Below are 18,583 nucleotides of genomic sequence, written 5' to 3'. Positions count from 1 at the left end.
TTTCAAATTTAGAGAGTATGTAATTCGTTTGATTTTAAAAAAGCAATTTCCAACAAGTGTAAGAAGTTATTTTTATTTGTGTTGACTGCAAGGTTGCGTCGATACACAACATACATATTGATTTGTAATTATAACTGCTGTATGTAATTGACATAATGCATATGTTTTTGTTATTCTTGGCGGGTTTTTTTCTTGTTCATTTATTTTTCTAATGTCTGTGCTAAAGCATGTCCTGTATGTGCAACTGCAAATGATATTTTGAACAATCATACAAAGTTGGAGTTCTTTTTTTTTAAGTTCCATTGATAATATTTTCGGTAATATCAAATGATCTGTTACATGATTCAGTAATAAGGAGGAAATGGAAAGGTTGAAAATCTTATATTTTGCATTGTTCACATTTGAGCGTAAAGTTGGGTTTGTAAGTGTTCATGGTGTTCCGAAGGGTCATCCAGCTTGATATACATGTAACCCCCTCTATTTTAGCTCTCTATTACGCTTTCTCTCTCTCTCTCTGTATGGGATAATGCGTATACATTATGACGGGAAATAGGCCTCAAGTGTGCTGGGGAACAGAAACAAGAAAGAGAAAACGGGGAACTCGGGGGAAAACCGAGAAAATGCGGACAAAGAATATCGAAATTAGGAATCCATAAACATATCTATTGATATGGAGCTACTCCTATTGAAGAGTCGGTCACGGTGGGTGATGTTATTTGGCACTACTTCTTGATTCTTTTGTAAAAAATTGAACTCCTTCTTGTTCCCTTCTTTTATTGGAAGGGGGCGTCTTCGTTTTAAATTCTAATTCGCAGTAGATGTATATATGAATATGAATAATATATATATATATATTATGACATTCGATCAGATCGTATAGAATAGGAATATCGCTATATCATAACTGATTTCAATTGTTTTCTTGCTATCAAATTTTCTTTTCTGTGTATTCTTCTTCCACAACTTAAAATAAGGAATATTATGTACGCCTCCCAAACTTAAACTGGTACACTTTATTTCTTCTATTGGCGACACTATCTTATCATTAGTTTTGTTCTAGTCTTAAACGCCTCATGAATTGCGAAGCATCTCGGTCTGCTATCCATATTAAACAATGATATTCTGACATCTGTTAATTCAAAAATCTAAATGTAAAATCTCGCACCAAAGGCTCCATAGCTCTGCCATCCACACAATCTTTCCGTTGTTGTGATACTCTCCCATTAATCTGAAGACTGATGTTGTGTCTTCATCTCTTAAGACATGGCTCTCCAAACATCAAGTCTAATGTATTAATGTGAGTTAAATTAAATCCAAAGACCCGATACTAATTGGCAATGCAGGAGAATGACATGTATTTATGTTTTTCATATTTTTGCAATTTATGATTCTTACGATATGTTATTCGGATACTTGCGAATGAATTCCCCTTGATGTTATTCTTAATTGTTAATGGAAAAAAAAAACATTATTATAAACACAAATATAGTGTGTCTCTAAAAAAAGTAAACCCAACTTCAACGGCAAATTTTCAGAAAACTATAAAATATTTACACATTATTTTTTCATGGTTAGATAGTCCAATAAGTCCTTTGTCTAATTATATCACTTAGGTTATCTGACGCTCATGCATGACTGAGCATGATTCAACTTAGTGAACTGGTGTCAAATCATCACTGTGGCAAGTTATTTCTTGCTATTGTCATGCATTCAGGGCCTATTTGAAGTTAAATCTTTGTCACATGTTAGGCCTATGATTACATAACAACTTCAGCAAAGGTTGTTCCTAACACAGGCACACTTCACATGCTTTCCAAACATGGTACAGTTGACAATTGAGCAGAGAGTATTCCTGGTAACTCGATACCAGGAAACAAGAAGTTTCGTGGAAGTTCAAGATGCTTTTCGGGTGCAGTTCCCCGAGAGGCAGCCTCCAACAAAAAGAGCCATCTGGTACAATGTGAGAAAGTATGCTGATCACGGAACCAGTTTGAACAGGAATAAAGGACACTCTGGCCACAGACGAACTGGGAGGTCTGCTGAAAACATCCAAGTGGTAAGAGAGGCCATCCAAGCCAACCCACGCATAAGCACCAGGAGAAATGATACTGGAATACCACGCGCAACTTTTAACAGAATAGCAAGACTGGAATTGCATCTCCATCCATATCATGTTCATGTTCAGCACCAACTTCTACCAGCTGATTTTCCCAGACGACTTCAATTTTCACAATGGTTTGTGAACCGGTGCAACCGAGATCGACAGTTCCTCCAATTTTTTACCATCGGGGATGAAGCAACGTTTTCCATGGATGGAATGGTAAACACCCACAATGAGCACGAGTATGCTGAACTCCATCATCCACCGGGATATGCTTTTAATAAGAACATGAGCAGGGAGAAAGTGAGTGTCTGGATTGGTCTTTGTGGCAATGGTTCATTGGTGGGACCTTACTTTTTTGAAGGCAACATCAATGGCAGGGCGTACCTTGACATGCTGAACAATTTTATTGTGCCTGAGATGGAACAGATCTTCCCCCGACAACGACGTGGAGCATTCCGCAGGGCCTGGTGGGCTCAGGATGGGGCCCAAGCCCACAGACTTATTGCTGTGAGGAATCGTTTGACTGAACTATTTGGCAATCGCATCATTGCTCTTCATTTCCCAGTTGAGTGGCCTGCACGTTCACCAGATCTGACACCATGCGATTTCTTTCTTTGGGGGTATCTTAAAGGAAAAGTGTTCCAAACCCCACCGGCCACAATTCAGGAGCTGAGGCAACAGATAACAGGTGAAGTGAACCGATTACGACAAGATCAGGGAATGATCAGGCGTGCTGTCAGGGACATGAGGAGGCGTTGCGAGCTTTGCATGGAAAGGAATGGCGGTCATGTCGAGGGTACACATCCCTAAGCTATGCTTGTAAGAAATCAGACATTTCCTATGTCATTTGATTGATGAACTTCCAGTGCAATTCTAACTTGCCACAGTGATGATTTCACACCCATTCACTAAGTTGAATCATGCTCAGTCATGCATGAGAGTTACATAACCTACGTGGTATCATTGGACAGAGGACTTATTGGACTATATAACCATAAAAAATAATGTGTAAATATTTTATAGTTTTCTGAAAATTTGCCGTTGAAGTTGGGTTTACTTTTTTTAGAGACACACTGTATATATTATATATATATTTGTGTTTGTCCAAGTCAGCTCCATATAATCAGCCACTCCCAATAGTCCCAAATGTTTAAAATTCGAATGCATAGTTAATGACCTTATATCATGCAATGCGATTTCCTTTTAATCCAGGTCAGTCCCATAAAATGTGGCCATTCTCAATATATTTAATTGTACCCACTCGCACAGCGCCCTCATCATATCCATGTTAATGTTCAATGTCCGGCTTGAGCTATAACAAGTACATGTATTCAGTTATTATATTGTATCTATATAGAGCAATAGGCCTATGCATATTAAACTCATTTTTTGTTTACTCCCTCCTTTCTTTTCTAATTCTAAGGTTAACACCAATGTTTTCAGCTGTTTAAATTATGCTAACGACTAATTGTCTGTTGAATCTAGAAAAGACGACATGCTATAGTTATAATTACTCGTTTTCCTTTCCCGGCATCCATGTGACTTTTTAAAAATTTGGTTTGCTCCGCTTTTCACTTTTTCTTGATTTTGTTTTATGCGGAATAGATCAATATTGTAATAATAACATTAATCATCATCGTCATAATCATAAATCTTTCTCATCTGCAATTTCTTTCTACTATTAAGTAATACATTTGTTTAATCCTATTTCGTTAAATGCAGCATTCGGAATCCCCCTTTTCATATACATACGTATCCAAAATATACAAGACACTCTTTGCAAATAAAAGAACAAAACTATCGACTTGTTTCAGATTAAGATTTTATTGTACTGTTCATATACATGAAAAGTGCCCATTTTGTCATAATATGTCATAATAAGTTGTAACCAAATGTTGACACAACGCACATTCTTTACTATGGTTGTGAAAACATTACCCAGGATAGATGCGAGCAACCCTTGAGACATGAAAGCATTTAAAAGATATATAGGGCAGTTGCATTCACGATCCCTCCCAGCATACAATTGAAGGGAACATACTAATTACTATCACAGTATCATATTCGAATATGATAACTGTACAAAGAATCATATACACTCATAATCAAAAGGAAATGAGACATTAAACAGAAGTATCATTCAAACTCAAAACATAATATCTTACAGTATGAGTCAATAAATTCACGAGAACATTATACAGTTTATCATTAGCAATACTTGGTAAATATCATGAAAGAAATAACATTATATGCAAATCGGAAGAGGTTTACTATGTAATACAAAAACGAATGCTAGAAATCAAATCCTTCATTAATTTTACATGTCGTCACATTGATAATTACCATCACAGTTTTACTTTTATATGAATGCAGTGTATATTAATTTCAATTTAATACGATTCAATTTGATTCAATTTGGTTCAATTTCTATTTTTCCAAGGTAAGAACATGAAGATGTTACATGGCGATCTTTTTACAAGGAATAGAAATGTAAACAACAAAAACAGTAATATTCGGAAAACATAAGTGATAAATATATGTAGACGTCGACATCTTAGACATTAAAAAGTAAAATAACCCATAGAATGAGCACTAAGAAAGAGTAACAGGGGAATTAGTGTGGCAGAGAAAGAAGGACAGCAGATTGAGGTGAGAGAGAAGGGAATGAGTCAGAAGAAGGGGACGGACACAGAGAGAAAGGGAAAGAGAGCTGATGCGAGATAAAGAACAGAGAAGTAGGAACGGCTGTAAGAAGAAAGAGAGAATATCATGAAATGATAAAGGTAATACACAAAAGGATAATGAACTCCCATTATGAAATTACTTAACACATTCGTATATATTGACATGGAAGTGCCACAGAAGACAATTAAGAAAAAGATAATGTAATAAGAAAGAACCGGGAAATTAGAAGGAAAGGAAGGTGAAACTGACATAGTAAGTGCTGACATAGTAACTTCATGAAAAGTTTTTTTTTTTTTAATAATATAATTATGTAGACAGGGTATGTGATTTTTTTTCGAAATGGTTGATCTTCGTATATTCCATTCAAACAAAAGCTAAACTGCAATAGAAGATGGAATATCAATTTTCGCATTATATTACAATGTCAGTTGTACGTACAAGACTTATATAAATATGAACTAAATTCATACGGGCAATTTAATATTGCAATTGTACATGTTTATACAAATATTATCGTTATTCAATGTGAGCTGTTAAAGGCCCTTTATGGAAAAGGGAATGAAGGATTTCAGATAGCGGTATGATCTACACTTTGCAGATTTGAGTCGTTTACCTGATCGCATCCAACAACATTCAAGTTTAATAGTCTACTTTATAAAGAAAAGAAATCCAGTAACAACAAACAACAGAGTAGTGAGCAAAATTGTTTTAAAATATTAAAAAAACAGAAATGCAAACAAAACTTGTAGAGGTTACATATAGGCCTATACCATAACAATCGATTTAAGATCGATGGGGATAATAAATAATAATGGGGCCTACAGTCAATGGGATACACGGGTATATCCCACGAGCTTCCATAGCATATACGACGACTGTCCACGTGAATGCACATAATATATGCTATTCCAATCACATTAACTATTACATCTTCACCGGGTACCTATCTTAAAACACCTGGGTGGGGAGGAGTAATGTAGATTAAATGCCTTGCTCATTGATATGAGTGTCGTGCAGGGCCTCGAACACAAGATGTTTACATTTCATGTCAAGTGATGAAACCACTCGACTACGACGCCTCTATGATGATGATGGAAAAGAAGCAAAGGAAATTCCGTAAATTAAAAAAAGAACGTTAATTTCACTGATCCATTGAAAACTGATTGATAAAACTCGACAATGAGAAGAGAGAAACAGAGACAGCTATAGAGAAGGGGGTTATAGGCCTATACACCTGAATTAGAGACTGGAGTAACATTTATTGAATTAAACAGTTGTATAATTAATTTTATTTCAATAATGTGGACAAACGTCTGACTAATACAAAGTTCAAAAAATATAATTCTCGGATCAGTAGAGGTTTCATTAAACAACATATCAATAAGGAAATATTTATACAGCGCATTATACTGCCGGTTAAATCCCTTTGCGCTGTACATGGTAATGCAAGATAATTGTATTCCGAAAACTAATTACAACAAAAAATATAGCCATGCTCATTAAAATACACCAAACTACATATACATCGGAACATACGCAATAAACGAAAAGATAGATACATGTACAAAGATAAAAGTCGACAAATTTAAGGCACATTATATTATTTACATTTATTTAATACAGCCTACATTATAACCACATTCAAATTGTCATGTAAACATTCTCGTCACTTTATATTACAATACACAAATGAGAATGAATGTAATTCATCACTGCTAAATCCAAGATAATGGTTTATACTATATATAGGTAGGTAGTCATGTGTGCAACGAAATAGACCTACATTGTAAAATAACGACGTACGTCACTCTTTACAATCTAATCAATACAATATACAAAATAATCAGTTTCAGTAAACAATTTTTGGCGTTTTAACAATATTTCGCTGATACCGAATGGAATAATTGACATTGATATATAATATCATGTTAATATCATGTTAATATCATGTTAATATTATGTTAATATTATGTTAATACAAATACTTATAATAATTCCGCCACAACAACATACAAGATCACATCAATAACAACAAAATCAACTACTACTACTATTACTAGAGATAAATTGTGCGTTTAGACTATTTTCGCAAAATGCGGTAATGTCTCAGTGCGCTATTCAATAAACATAATAAATACATAAATATATTAAAAATATGAAGCTTTACGGTACATGATTTACTCTTAATAATGTTCTTGCATTATTATAGTGTACAATCACTAGTTGAACTTGTAGGAAAACAGCTGATTGGATATTTAAAATTATTATGCATTTATACAGCCTTAATTTATAGTTAGTCAGTAATGTATAACTTGCTTTGCTAAGACAATCCTTTGTATTAAGGGCACATACAATTTGGCTACGTTATTTACAAATTATCAACTGACAAAATTACCAACTCAAATATATCAGACAAGATTGTTTTCCCTTTCAAAATGAAAATCATAAATCATAAGAAACCTTTAATGTGATACATGCAACAGTTCATACACAAGATATATTGGATAAAACAACTATACAGTAATTTATTTGTGAATTAAAAGTGGTCTTCATTTGGCCTTTTTTGGAAGGTCTATATAGGCCTTAATATATGACTAGATACATTCCTTCATTTCCTATCTGTGAATACAACTTCAAAAGGTTTACCCTAAAACTCTTCCACTTGTAGGAAATCACAATAGGCCTGGTGCTGAAATTATCGTCAATATAAACATATCAATAATAAAATCAATTTACAATGGATTTGGAGAAAATCAATCTATAATTTTGGTTTCAATTATCATACACAAAGACAATAGGCCTGCAAGTTAGCAAATTTCATGACCTTGTCCAATAGTGTGTTTTTAATAGATGATGGGGTATTAATAGATTATGATTACGTGGGTCAGAAAAGGGTAAAATAGAAACGGTCATCATTTTTGTTTTGACTTTTTGTTGGTTCGTTTATATAGTTCGTTCGTTTATATTTGTTGTTCTTTGTATATATTCATTTGATTTTTGATTTTTGCATTACCGTTTGCATATTCTGTATTTATACATTTTATTTTATTTCAACAAATTAATCTCACTTGTTCATGTTTGCCGTGTTTATAGTCTTTCATTTAAAGCATCCCTTTTGGTTCTGAGAAGGCATAACTGTTTTTTACATAAAACGTAATAAATAAATCATGAAAGACAATTGATTCTAATAGCACAGACATCATTTTGACAATGCCTGTTGCACACGAGGTTGTGTTTAGATTGCTTTATTTCATTGCTTTAACCGAGCTAGGTGATTCAGACTATAACACCCTTAATTCGAAGAGAGGTTTGCACTGTTTGATTTGCACTCACTTGTCGGTGCGATATATATACTCTCTTATGGTGCGTCAATGCCTCCGCCAGTCGCTGACGCAAGCATACTCTAGGCAAATTCCACATCGTGTACATTCTCTACATAGCAAATGTGGTGAGTAAAGCACTGCAAGTTGCACAATTCAAATTCAAAAATAATTATTACTTATTTATTTTTCTAATAATGAATATTTTTCCATCATAATTTTAACAATTTCAATCATGATATTTTACAACATTTCGGCTCTTTTACAAGGTTTGAGATTTTCACCGTGTAAATCCACGTAACACCCTTTAAAGTATATTATATGCAAGAACACTGAGAGTAACATTATGAAGGGAATTCAAAATCACAATCACAAGAGCTGCAATACCGATGTAAAGCATATATTGCACATCAGTCTAAATCATATGAATGTCAACGGGATTCAGTGCATTAATAAATCGATTGCATGACAATTGCCAAAGAAAAATGTTGATGATGTGTTTGAGGCACTTTTCATTTCTGTCCATATTTCCTGTTCGCGTGCAAAGATTGTCTGCTCCGTCTGCTCCGTCTGATCGAGTGTGGTGCCATCTCTATGATTACTCAATGAAATTATCACTATATAGTGATGGAGAGAGAGAGAGAGAGAGAGAAGTGTAAAAGTGTGCTTCAACATACAAACAGCACTACATTAAATAATAATAACAATAATAAAAGGAGGGCAAAGAAGAGAGATTGAATATCACACAGCTTTACGTCAAAAAGAACCATCTTTACTATTTTAATTTGAATTAAATTGAACTTCTTTTCTTTTACAACATGTAAATGGGCAATATATGTTATTCAGTTAATTAATACGTAGAAAACATGCGCGAATAATGTAACGAAATAAGCCAACATGTAATATGAAAAATAGTATAAATAACTTCAGTTTATCACTTCGCTAATCCCGTAACCTAAGCCTATTATGCAATAGGCACCCTTGAACATTCATGATTACACATTTCAAAAGGAATATTAATTTACATGCACCCCATTTGTCAACTCTTTGTTACATTTTGCACAGATTAATTGATATGAGACTATTTTTTGTATTTTTTTGGTATTCTATTTATTTAATCACGGTGATATCAGCTAGAAGCTGCTTTTCAGCAAGGCCGTGAACAACAATTGAACAGAACAAGTAAACGAATATAACAATTATATACAAAAGAAATCACAAAAATTATCATAACAACATAATAAGATGAAAACAAACAAGATTAATTAAAAATTGCTCGGATAACAGAAACAATGGAGGGGTGTAAGGGATCTAAGACCTGCGAATATTGCCAGGCTACTTTCTAATCGGATGTTTGCCGGTAGGTTATTTAAAACAATTGAGTCTGAATAGAGAGGGCTCTCTCTGAGGTCATTTGTATATGAGTGGTACATAATGACAGTTCTTTTCATTCTCGATGAAAACAGAGATAAACAATTAAACATAGTAACTAACACCGTATGTCTATTATAGCGTTTTGTTAATGTGAAAGGATACTTCTACAACCAGGGTCTGAAAATCAGACTATTACTTAGGTGATTGCAATCACTTATGTCGATTCGACAACTAATGGTCGTTATTGTCCCCTGAAAAGCCATTTTCAAACGTTTACTTTTTTGAGGGAAGTTCGTAATAAGTATTTATTTCAACCTTTTCATTTGTTTGAACTGCAAATGAGACATATAGTACCTTAAAGAGCGCTGCAAGCCTGGAAGTAAGAGTTTTAAGGACTTACCCACGTGGTTTGCCATGCTCCACCTCCACCTCCATGACCTTGTCTTTATTGCAAGCAATTATGACATCATCCACGGCCTCATCTGACCCGCATCGTATGAATCTACCAGTATCAAAATAGACGCAATACAGCATTTCTCCTTTCGTGCTCCTCATGATTTTTGTTATTGTTTTTTGGAAATGCTCATCAAAAATTTGAAAGGCCAAATGCCCCAAATTTATGATTTTCTTTCATGATAGACTATTGTTAAATGACTAATCTCACTCATGGGCAGGCGCGGATCCAGGAACTCTGAGGGGGGGGGGGGGGCCCAAATTTGAAATCAATTTAAAATTTAGTGCCGGCCGGTATTTCGCTCAGTGGGGGGGGGGGGGGGGGGGGGGGGTAGTGAGCACTTTTTTTTTTTTTTAGGGGCCCTCACAAATTTGAAAAATCGCATCCCCCCCCCCCTTGAGCGTTTCCCAAAAAGGGCAAAATTAACGTGTTTTTTCACATTTTTTTTTCAAGGGGGGCCCGGGCCTCTGCCCCCCCCCCCCCTGGATCCGCCACTGCTCATGGACGAATGGTATGAAACCGATTGCAAATCAACTTAAAAAGTAATAATTTATGTTCATTTTGAGATGTGAAAGATAAGTACTATTAAAGGTGAAGTCCACCCTGAAATTAAGTTAGTTTTAATAGGAGTAGAAAAATGAGAGAAACAAGTCAGTGAAAGTTTGAGCAAATTCCGATTAAAAATAAGGAAGTTAGGATTTTTGAAGTTGTAATCAATCAAACACAAATTGGCAACTCTATGACGTATCATGCGAGCTCAACTTCCATTTGCTCAGTACTAAAAAAATCTAAAATTTTCATTTTCCCTCAAGAAAAATTTCAACCATACATGCACCCTAAATATAATAATTGCAAATATGTTTCTATACTCCCCCTGCAAGGAACAAATATATATTCCGTCATCAATAACGAAGAAAACATGATTTTATGGAATATTATGCACAAAGCAAATGAAGGAGAGCTCGTATAATAAGTCACAGAGTTGCCAATTTGTATTTGATTGATCACAACTTCAATAATTCATAACTTTCTTATTTTCATTCAGAATTTGCTCAAACTTTCACTCACCTGATTTTCTTATTATTCTGCCTCTATCGAAACAAACTTATTTTGGGGGTGGACTTTCCCTTTAAAGCTTATCTGCCATAGTTTACAGGAGGGATTAGACTGCCCTGCAAGGTCGCTGGACAGGTGGTTATCTCATCAACTCAGCTCTCAGTTAACATAAGAAAAAGAGGATCATGGGGGACCATTGGTCACCGATTAGGCATTGTTTGTTATATAGAGGGCGCAAGTAGCTACAGGTAGTGCAGTGGGCCTTTAAATCATTTAATATAAATAGTGTACACTTTTGGGGGGGATGTGTGTATTACGGATAGGAATAAGAATTGGAGAGAGAACGAGAGAGAGAAAGAGAGAGAGAGAGATGGAATGAGAGAGAGAGAGAGATGAGGGAGAGAGGGAGAGAGAGAGAGAAAGAGATATAATGAGAGAGAAAGAACGAAAGAGAGAGAGAAAGAGAGAGAAAACGAGAGAGAGAGAGAGAGAGAGAGAGAAAGAGAGAGATAGAGGAGGAGTAAAAGAAATGAAACATATCAAAGTGCTCTTTTAACAAATGACAAAATGTCTCACCTGATAAACTTCAGATGTTTGAGGTTGAAAGCTTGTAAGATTAGTTCCATCTTACTGTTACGAATGTCGAGATCGCTGAATGTCACCTTGAGAAGCTGAGGGGAGATATTCAGGAGGGCATTAAGTAGTGAAGTGGGCTCCTCGTGGAAAACAGCCGGTCGACCTGCATACTCAGTTGTTTGAATGGTAAGTTCTCTTGCTCCTGGTAGATGGATCCTCTGGATGACGTCAGAGTTGATCGTCCTCCGTACCTGTATAGTGACCCTCTTCACACTGTCAAACATCGAACCACAATCCTGCCATCCATCTAGTGTGCCATCATCCACTGTAAGCTCAGCCAGGGTGGGGCTCGTGTTACAACTCTGGACGTGATCATGTACATACAAAAAGAGGAAATTGAAGTGCACTAGCAAATGTTCGATTGTTGGTAAATATTGAATTGCGTTCTTAAGTTTCATGAAGAAAAGCGACAAAAATCATGAAAATGGATTATGCTAGCCTAATGTGTATTGTAGAATATAAACAAGGATTTTAAGAAGACATGAGCGGAACAAATGCGAGAAAGCTTTGCAATTGCCAGTATAAGTTGCATGATAGTCAAAGTTATAAGAAATAATATTTTTTTTGCTTTCATGCAATACAATTTTGTACATGTTTATCATTCATAATTTCCCAATAGAAATATGTTAAAGGCAAGTACAGTTTATAGATTCAATGAAACGAAGACCAGTCTAATTTAGCCATACATTAGGATGAACACCTTTTAAATAATTTACAATCAGTTAAATGAAATGCAAGTATTCCGTACTCCGTATATTTGTATGCAATATTCCAATAAAATGTAACTGGCATGCCATACATGTATTAGAATCTGAAATGCTGGAGTGAACTTAAATACATTGACTTTTTGCGTGGCGCAAATGTTAGAAATGAGGTGTTATGGTACAACAGTGACATAATATTTGATAGTAGAACCTTATTTTTTAAAGAATGGTTTACAAATGGTACAGTATTGTACTAGTTGATGATATTGCAGAAAATCGACATTTTAAGACACAAGATCATATTTGTAATGTGCTTGGTTCGAATTCTTTATTGGTTGACTTTATGTATACGAAGCTCAAAAAGACGATCCCTAAAGTTTGGATAAAACGAATTCATAAAGTCAACCAGCGTTGATGACAATAGAGGTACTATACAGCATTATGACAATGATTTTTACGAAATTAAAACAGGTGATGTTATTAGGTTATCAACAATGAAATCGAAACATTTCTATAGTTTAATGAGTGAGCGCAGTAAAAGTAATCTAGCTGTATTAACACAATGGGAAGAAATATTTAACCTTCCAATTGATATTTACTGGAAAGAGATACTGAAATTTAAGTTTAAAACAATAAAAACAATAAAGTAAAGCAAGTAAATTTTAAAACACTTCATCGAATTTTACCGTTCAGATATAATTTATGTAAATGAGAACTTGTGTGCTTTTTGCAAAACAACTAAATCGTTTGTTCATGTTCTTTTAGAATCCCCAATATTCTTTTTGGAAACGCGTTGTTGCATTTATTCGTTACAACTTCAAGGAAACACTGATAATAAACGAAAAATACCTGATTGTTGGTGCAGATTCTAATTGTTCCAACACTAAAGATATAAATTTAATTATTACATATGCACAATAGGCAATATATAAAATGTACATGTTAAACTATTTCCAAGGGAAAACTTACAACAGTCTTGGAATATGGCATGTTTTTAAAAATGAACTGTGTTTGGATAACATCTCAGATGTTATATCAAATGCCCTTCAACATTATAGCCCTTGATTTTATCTGATTGTAAAGATCTCAAAAGATGAGGTGTAAAGTGAATGTATTTTTCTGTTTCAATTATTTTGTTGTTAAGTGTATTTTATAACCGAATAAATACCTCTGAAGAGGAAAAAAAAAGTCTTTCCTTCGTAATTTAATCAGTCTATTTACTTTGTGTTTATTTCTTTGTAAGCGCTATGGAGTTTTGTATTTAGCTTCTCTAAATATAACATAGTGAGATGGATAGAAAAAGCAAGGCTTATGACATTTAAGTGCAGTTGTGGGTAGGGAGGGGGGGGGGTATCTTGCATAATTACGGACCCATTCTTATTTTGTATAAATATGTCAGATAGGGGTTTGCCCCTACTCTCGATCCGCCATTATTCATCCCGTAAAGTTATCATGTGATGCCAACGGATATCCTTGCTGGCACACACCGTCTTGTAAACTCTGGAAAAGGAGCTATTTAAATTCAATTATTATTATTATTACTATACAATTATTATTATTATTATTTTAATTGTTATCATTATCATTATCCTCTGAGATACAAATCTCAAATGAAAAGTGTCTCAATCTGTCGTGCAAACTAGTACCTGATTAATTTAGTGAAAAGCAGAATAATAATAACCTGGCTGAATTGATGATATGATTTGCCTAATGTTCACATTCCACAGTCTCTCCTAGATATAGTTTTGAAAGAACTGATGGAAGTGATCAATTCTTGTTCAACATGGAAGTCGTCTATTGCCATTTGTCAATATAATTGGATGAAGTATAGTTATGAAAAATATTGTTTTTACTATTAATCTTTAATATTACGTTTGTCCGTTTTTTTATAAGGACAGAAAATGTTTACTTTTCGCATCAAGCGGATCTAGCTTTTTGCTAAGGGGGGGGGGGGGGGGTTGACCCAAAGACGATGCGGAGCATCTTACTAGAGCCACGTAGCGGCGAGGCGATTTTTTTTTTTTTTTTTTGGTGCTCTTTTTTTACTCCCGTAAGTGATGTTTTCCTGGCATCTACTAACACAATTGAGACCATGAAAAGCAGTGCATGATAACGTCTTTTTAAATCACAGTTTAATACACAGTTATATTCAGAGTTATCATGTGTTTGGTTAAGTTACCAGATGAGTTGAATATCTTCTCACAATATGGCGTTTGTCTATGCACACCACATTTTCAGATGAGCATATTTTGATACCTTATTTGTGACATTGGCATGATATTAATTGGCGTGGGTTCCAGGGGGCGGAGCCCCCTGAAACTAAGGGGTCTTAGGAATTAAATTACCATCAGATGAGCATCTAGGGGCCCGCCTTAGGGCCCTAAGTGGAATCCGGGGAGCAGAGCCCTCGGAAGCTCAGGGTTTTTTCGGATTTAAACAGGGTCAGATGAGCATATTTTGATACCTCATTATATTTAGACACTGGCAGGTCACTATTCTTTCTTTCTATTTCTCTTTAATAAAAATTTTCAAAAAAGTGGGAGGGGAAGCTCGAACCTCCCGAGCCCCGCCGTTCCGCGGGCCCTGACATTTAAGCCTTTAAATAAGCATATTTCTCGCCTGACGGTAATTTTAGGAATTTGTCATCTCAAAAAAAACGCATACAAAAGTATAAATTACTAAAAAGTGAGGAAAAATCTCGGAAAATTATGTTTTTTCAGCAACATTTGTACATCACCGGTATCGAATTAGAAATAAACCACGTTTGCATTTCATTGGGGGGGGGGGCACCCTACCCCCATCCGTAAGCCAGTGCAATTTAATACATGTATATAATGTGTACTTAATTTTTATATTGGCTTACATTTGCTCTTTCCTCTCATTTCTTTTTTTATGTTATTGTTTATCCTTGATTTGTTACTCTCTTTATTGTCCGTATGCTATGTTTTTTAACAGTCTTCTGCACTCAGTTGGACCTCAATTTCTAATTCAATAATCTCAATTTCAATTTCATTTATATCATATGTGATCAATCAGATATGTGTCATAAGGCCGGATAATAGTTTCATTTTATTTTAAAGATATTTAATATACATGTAATACTTTGATAGCATTAAATCAGGTAGAGAAAACCCCAGTATAAATATTAAACATGCTAGTTACATTATATTTCTATGGAGAGTCAATGCGATTATGTTATTGAAATTGTACATTTGTAATATGTTATTGAAATTGCAAATTTGTAATATGTTATCTATAATTTCTATGTTGGCGTTACATATGCTCGTGCCTCGCCTTTCTTTATATTTTTATTGTTTATCCTTGATTTGTTACTGTCTTATTTGTCCTGAGTGCATCAGTTGGTTGGGCGGAGGGACCTTCACGGTTACAGTAATTAAGTTTGCTCTCTTCTTCCATGGCCGCCATCTTTTGCACTCTGAATATTGCTACAAAAATTTGTATTTGCACATTTTTTGTCATTCCAATTTTGTATTTACCATGTTTATATTGTTAAATTGTTATATTTCTTGAAAGTGCCGAATAAATAATACAATAATACAATACAATACATCCCCCCCTCGATTTACACCTTGTTGGGGGAAAAAAAAATCGCATCTGATCTCCCCTACCTTACTTCTTTTTCATTTTTTTCCTTTTTTCTTTCCATATCCTTCCTTCTCTGTTATTTGTTGATGGGGGCCCTTTCGCCCCCCCCAACCCCGATCTCCTTTTCCCCCTTTTATTTTGTCTTCCTCTTCTTTCTTTTCCTTTCTCTCCTCTTCCCCTCCTTTTCCTTCTCTCTCTCGCTTATTTTATTTTGTATTTGTTGCCGGGGGGAGGCAAGGCCCGCTCCTCCCTGGATCCCCCTTGATCAAATCAATACCTTTGCAGATGATGCCATCGATGACGATGTTGAGTAGAAGTCATCGTGATACTGACCGCGGAGTGTCAGGTCCTTCAGATGAGCTATCTTACAGATGAATTGAGCAAGATCACGTGATGCCGAGGGCCGTTCAATGATATCATCACAGTGGATTTTAAGAGTCTCAATCTGTTATGATAGCAACATTATGTTGAATTATTACTAATAACAACCAAATAAAACTATATTCAAAATTCTGCTATATTAATATCGTCGCCACTATGAAAAATCTTAACACAACGAAATTTATTTTGTTTATGATGTACAAGTCTTGACACCTAAAATTAGTACTAATTTCAATAGTTCCTGGATTCTTTCGAGACCGATATAATGGTCTTTATTCATAACTGATAGATAATGACAGAGGTGATCAATAAGCTTTTGGTTGATCCAATGGGACTGTGGCATTAAGGATAAAGAAAATGATAATATTTCCTAGATCAAGTTGACCTGTTGACTGGGGGAGTAGTGGGAAATTATGAATGAAGGACTTGGCTCATGATCTAAAGTCTTACAGAACAAAAGAGAATTAAACAAGAAGGCAGAGCGGTCACCAACCAGTCCTCAACCACACTAATCTTCAAGGAAAACGTGTGCTCTTAATCGGGGAAAAATCAGAACACTCTGATTATGTTATCGATTACATTATAGTGATGGATCCATGATTGTAAGAGAAGAGGGGATTTCATCCCTCGGTCATATGATCCGGTAATTTTACTGACCCTACTTCATTTAAATGTTGGAATGAGTTAGCATAAGAGCTGGTGGATGGGAAAGAGGGGGGGGGGGAGGTGGTCCACATACTGGATGCCAAGTCCTATCTGCTTGCTCCTAACGGTATACTAATACAGGGAGAGTAAAATATTGTACACTTGCGATTGACTATAAAGGAAAGAGTACACCTCCAGTATAACAAAACATGAAGTGATTTGTTAAGAGTCCAACAATATACAATCAAATCAATACCTTTGCAGATGATGCCATCGATGACGATGTTGAGTAGAAGTCATCGTGATACTGACCGCGGAGTGTCAGGTCCTTCAGATGAGTCATCTTACAGATGAACTGAGCGACATCGCGTGATGCAGAGGGACGTTTATTGAGATCTTCAGAGTAGATCCCAAGAGTCTCAATCTGTTATGATAGCAACATTATGTTGAATGAATACTTATGATTAATTATGATCCGGTAATTTTACTGATCCTACTACATGTAAACGTCGGAATGAATGAGGGGTGGCGGAGGAGGAGGGGAGGGGGGGGGGGTGGACGATCCACATATTGGATGTCAAGTCTTAATCTGTTATAATAGTTACATTGTATTGGATAAACAATTGCTGACATAACACTACTTAAAAATAATTTTAAACATTACATCATTCTTGAGTTGCCATCCTCATTATTCTACAAAAGCTATACGTTATTCTGAAATGAGATTTAGTAAAAAAAAAATATTTAAAAAAAATGATTGTACATAACAGAAAAGTGTGAAATAAAATGTAGATAGAAAACTTTGCAGTTTCCAAAGGGTTTCAGATATAATTCAAACGGGGACAAAGAGATTCCATTTTTCATTTGTTTAGGTTTTTTAATTTAAATATTTAGCATCATCAGCATTCGCAGTTGAAATGGTTGTCTCTCTATATATATCAGCAATTCCAAAGCACCACGAATAGTCATATGAAATTTAAAATATCAGCCATTCCATAGCACCCCGAATAGTCATATGAAATTTAAAATATCAGCAATTCCAAAGCACCCCGAATAGTCATATGAAATTTCAAATATCAGCAATTCCATAGCACCCCCAATAGTCATATGAAATTTAAAATATGGTTTATATATTCACTATTGATCTTAAAATCTTTCCTCTGATTTTGTATTATGACAGAAATTCACTTTTCGCATCCACTTCCTGAAACGATCAACTTTTTGTACCTGCTCTTAACGGTGTACCAATGGGGAGGGTAAACTTGTACACTTGCGTTTGACTATAAAGGAAAATGTACACCTCTAGTATATCCAAAAATGTAGTGATTTGCTAAGATTCCTTAAATATACGATCAAATGAATACCTTTGCAGATGATGCTTGCGATGACGATGTTGAATAGAAGTCATCGTGATACCGACCGTCGAGTGACAGCTTCTTCAGATGAGTCATCTTACAGATGAACTGAGCGACATCGCGTGATGCAGAGGGACGTTTATTGAGATCTTTAGAGTAGATCCCAAGAGTCTCAATCTGTTATGATAGCAACATTATGTTGAATGAATACTAATAACAACCAAATAAAACTATATTCGAGAATCAACAATTCATTAAAAATT

General features: G+C 35.1%; 1 protein-coding gene across 1 annotated transcript in view; it reads right to left on the bottom strand.

Annotated features, from left to right (window-relative positions):
• Positions 1-9,879: 9,879 nt before the first annotated feature.
• LOC105445068 overlaps positions 9,880-18,583 on the bottom strand; it is a 57,156-nt gene continuing 48,452 nt past the window's right edge. Inside the window, exons 18-21 of the mRNA XM_030995037.1 lie at positions 17,222-17,389; positions 16,217-16,384; positions 11,570-11,931; positions 9,880-9,985 (exon numbers count right to left, since the gene is read on the bottom strand). Coding sequence (XP_030850897.1) covers positions 9,880-9,985; positions 11,570-11,931; positions 16,217-16,384; positions 17,222-17,389 — 804 coding nt within the window. The remainder of the gene's footprint in view (positions 9,986-11,569; positions 11,932-16,216; positions 16,385-17,221; positions 17,390-18,583) is intronic.

The sequence above is a fragment of the Strongylocentrotus purpuratus genome, unplaced genomic scaffold (assembly GCF_000002235.5).
Source record: "Strongylocentrotus purpuratus isolate Spur 01 unplaced genomic scaffold, Spur_5.0 spur5_scaffold_21, whole genome shotgun sequence".
Taxonomy (NCBI): domain Eukaryota; kingdom Metazoa; phylum Echinodermata; class Echinoidea; order Camarodonta; family Strongylocentrotidae; genus Strongylocentrotus; species Strongylocentrotus purpuratus.
This window is presented reverse-complemented; position numbering and strand designations above follow the sequence as displayed.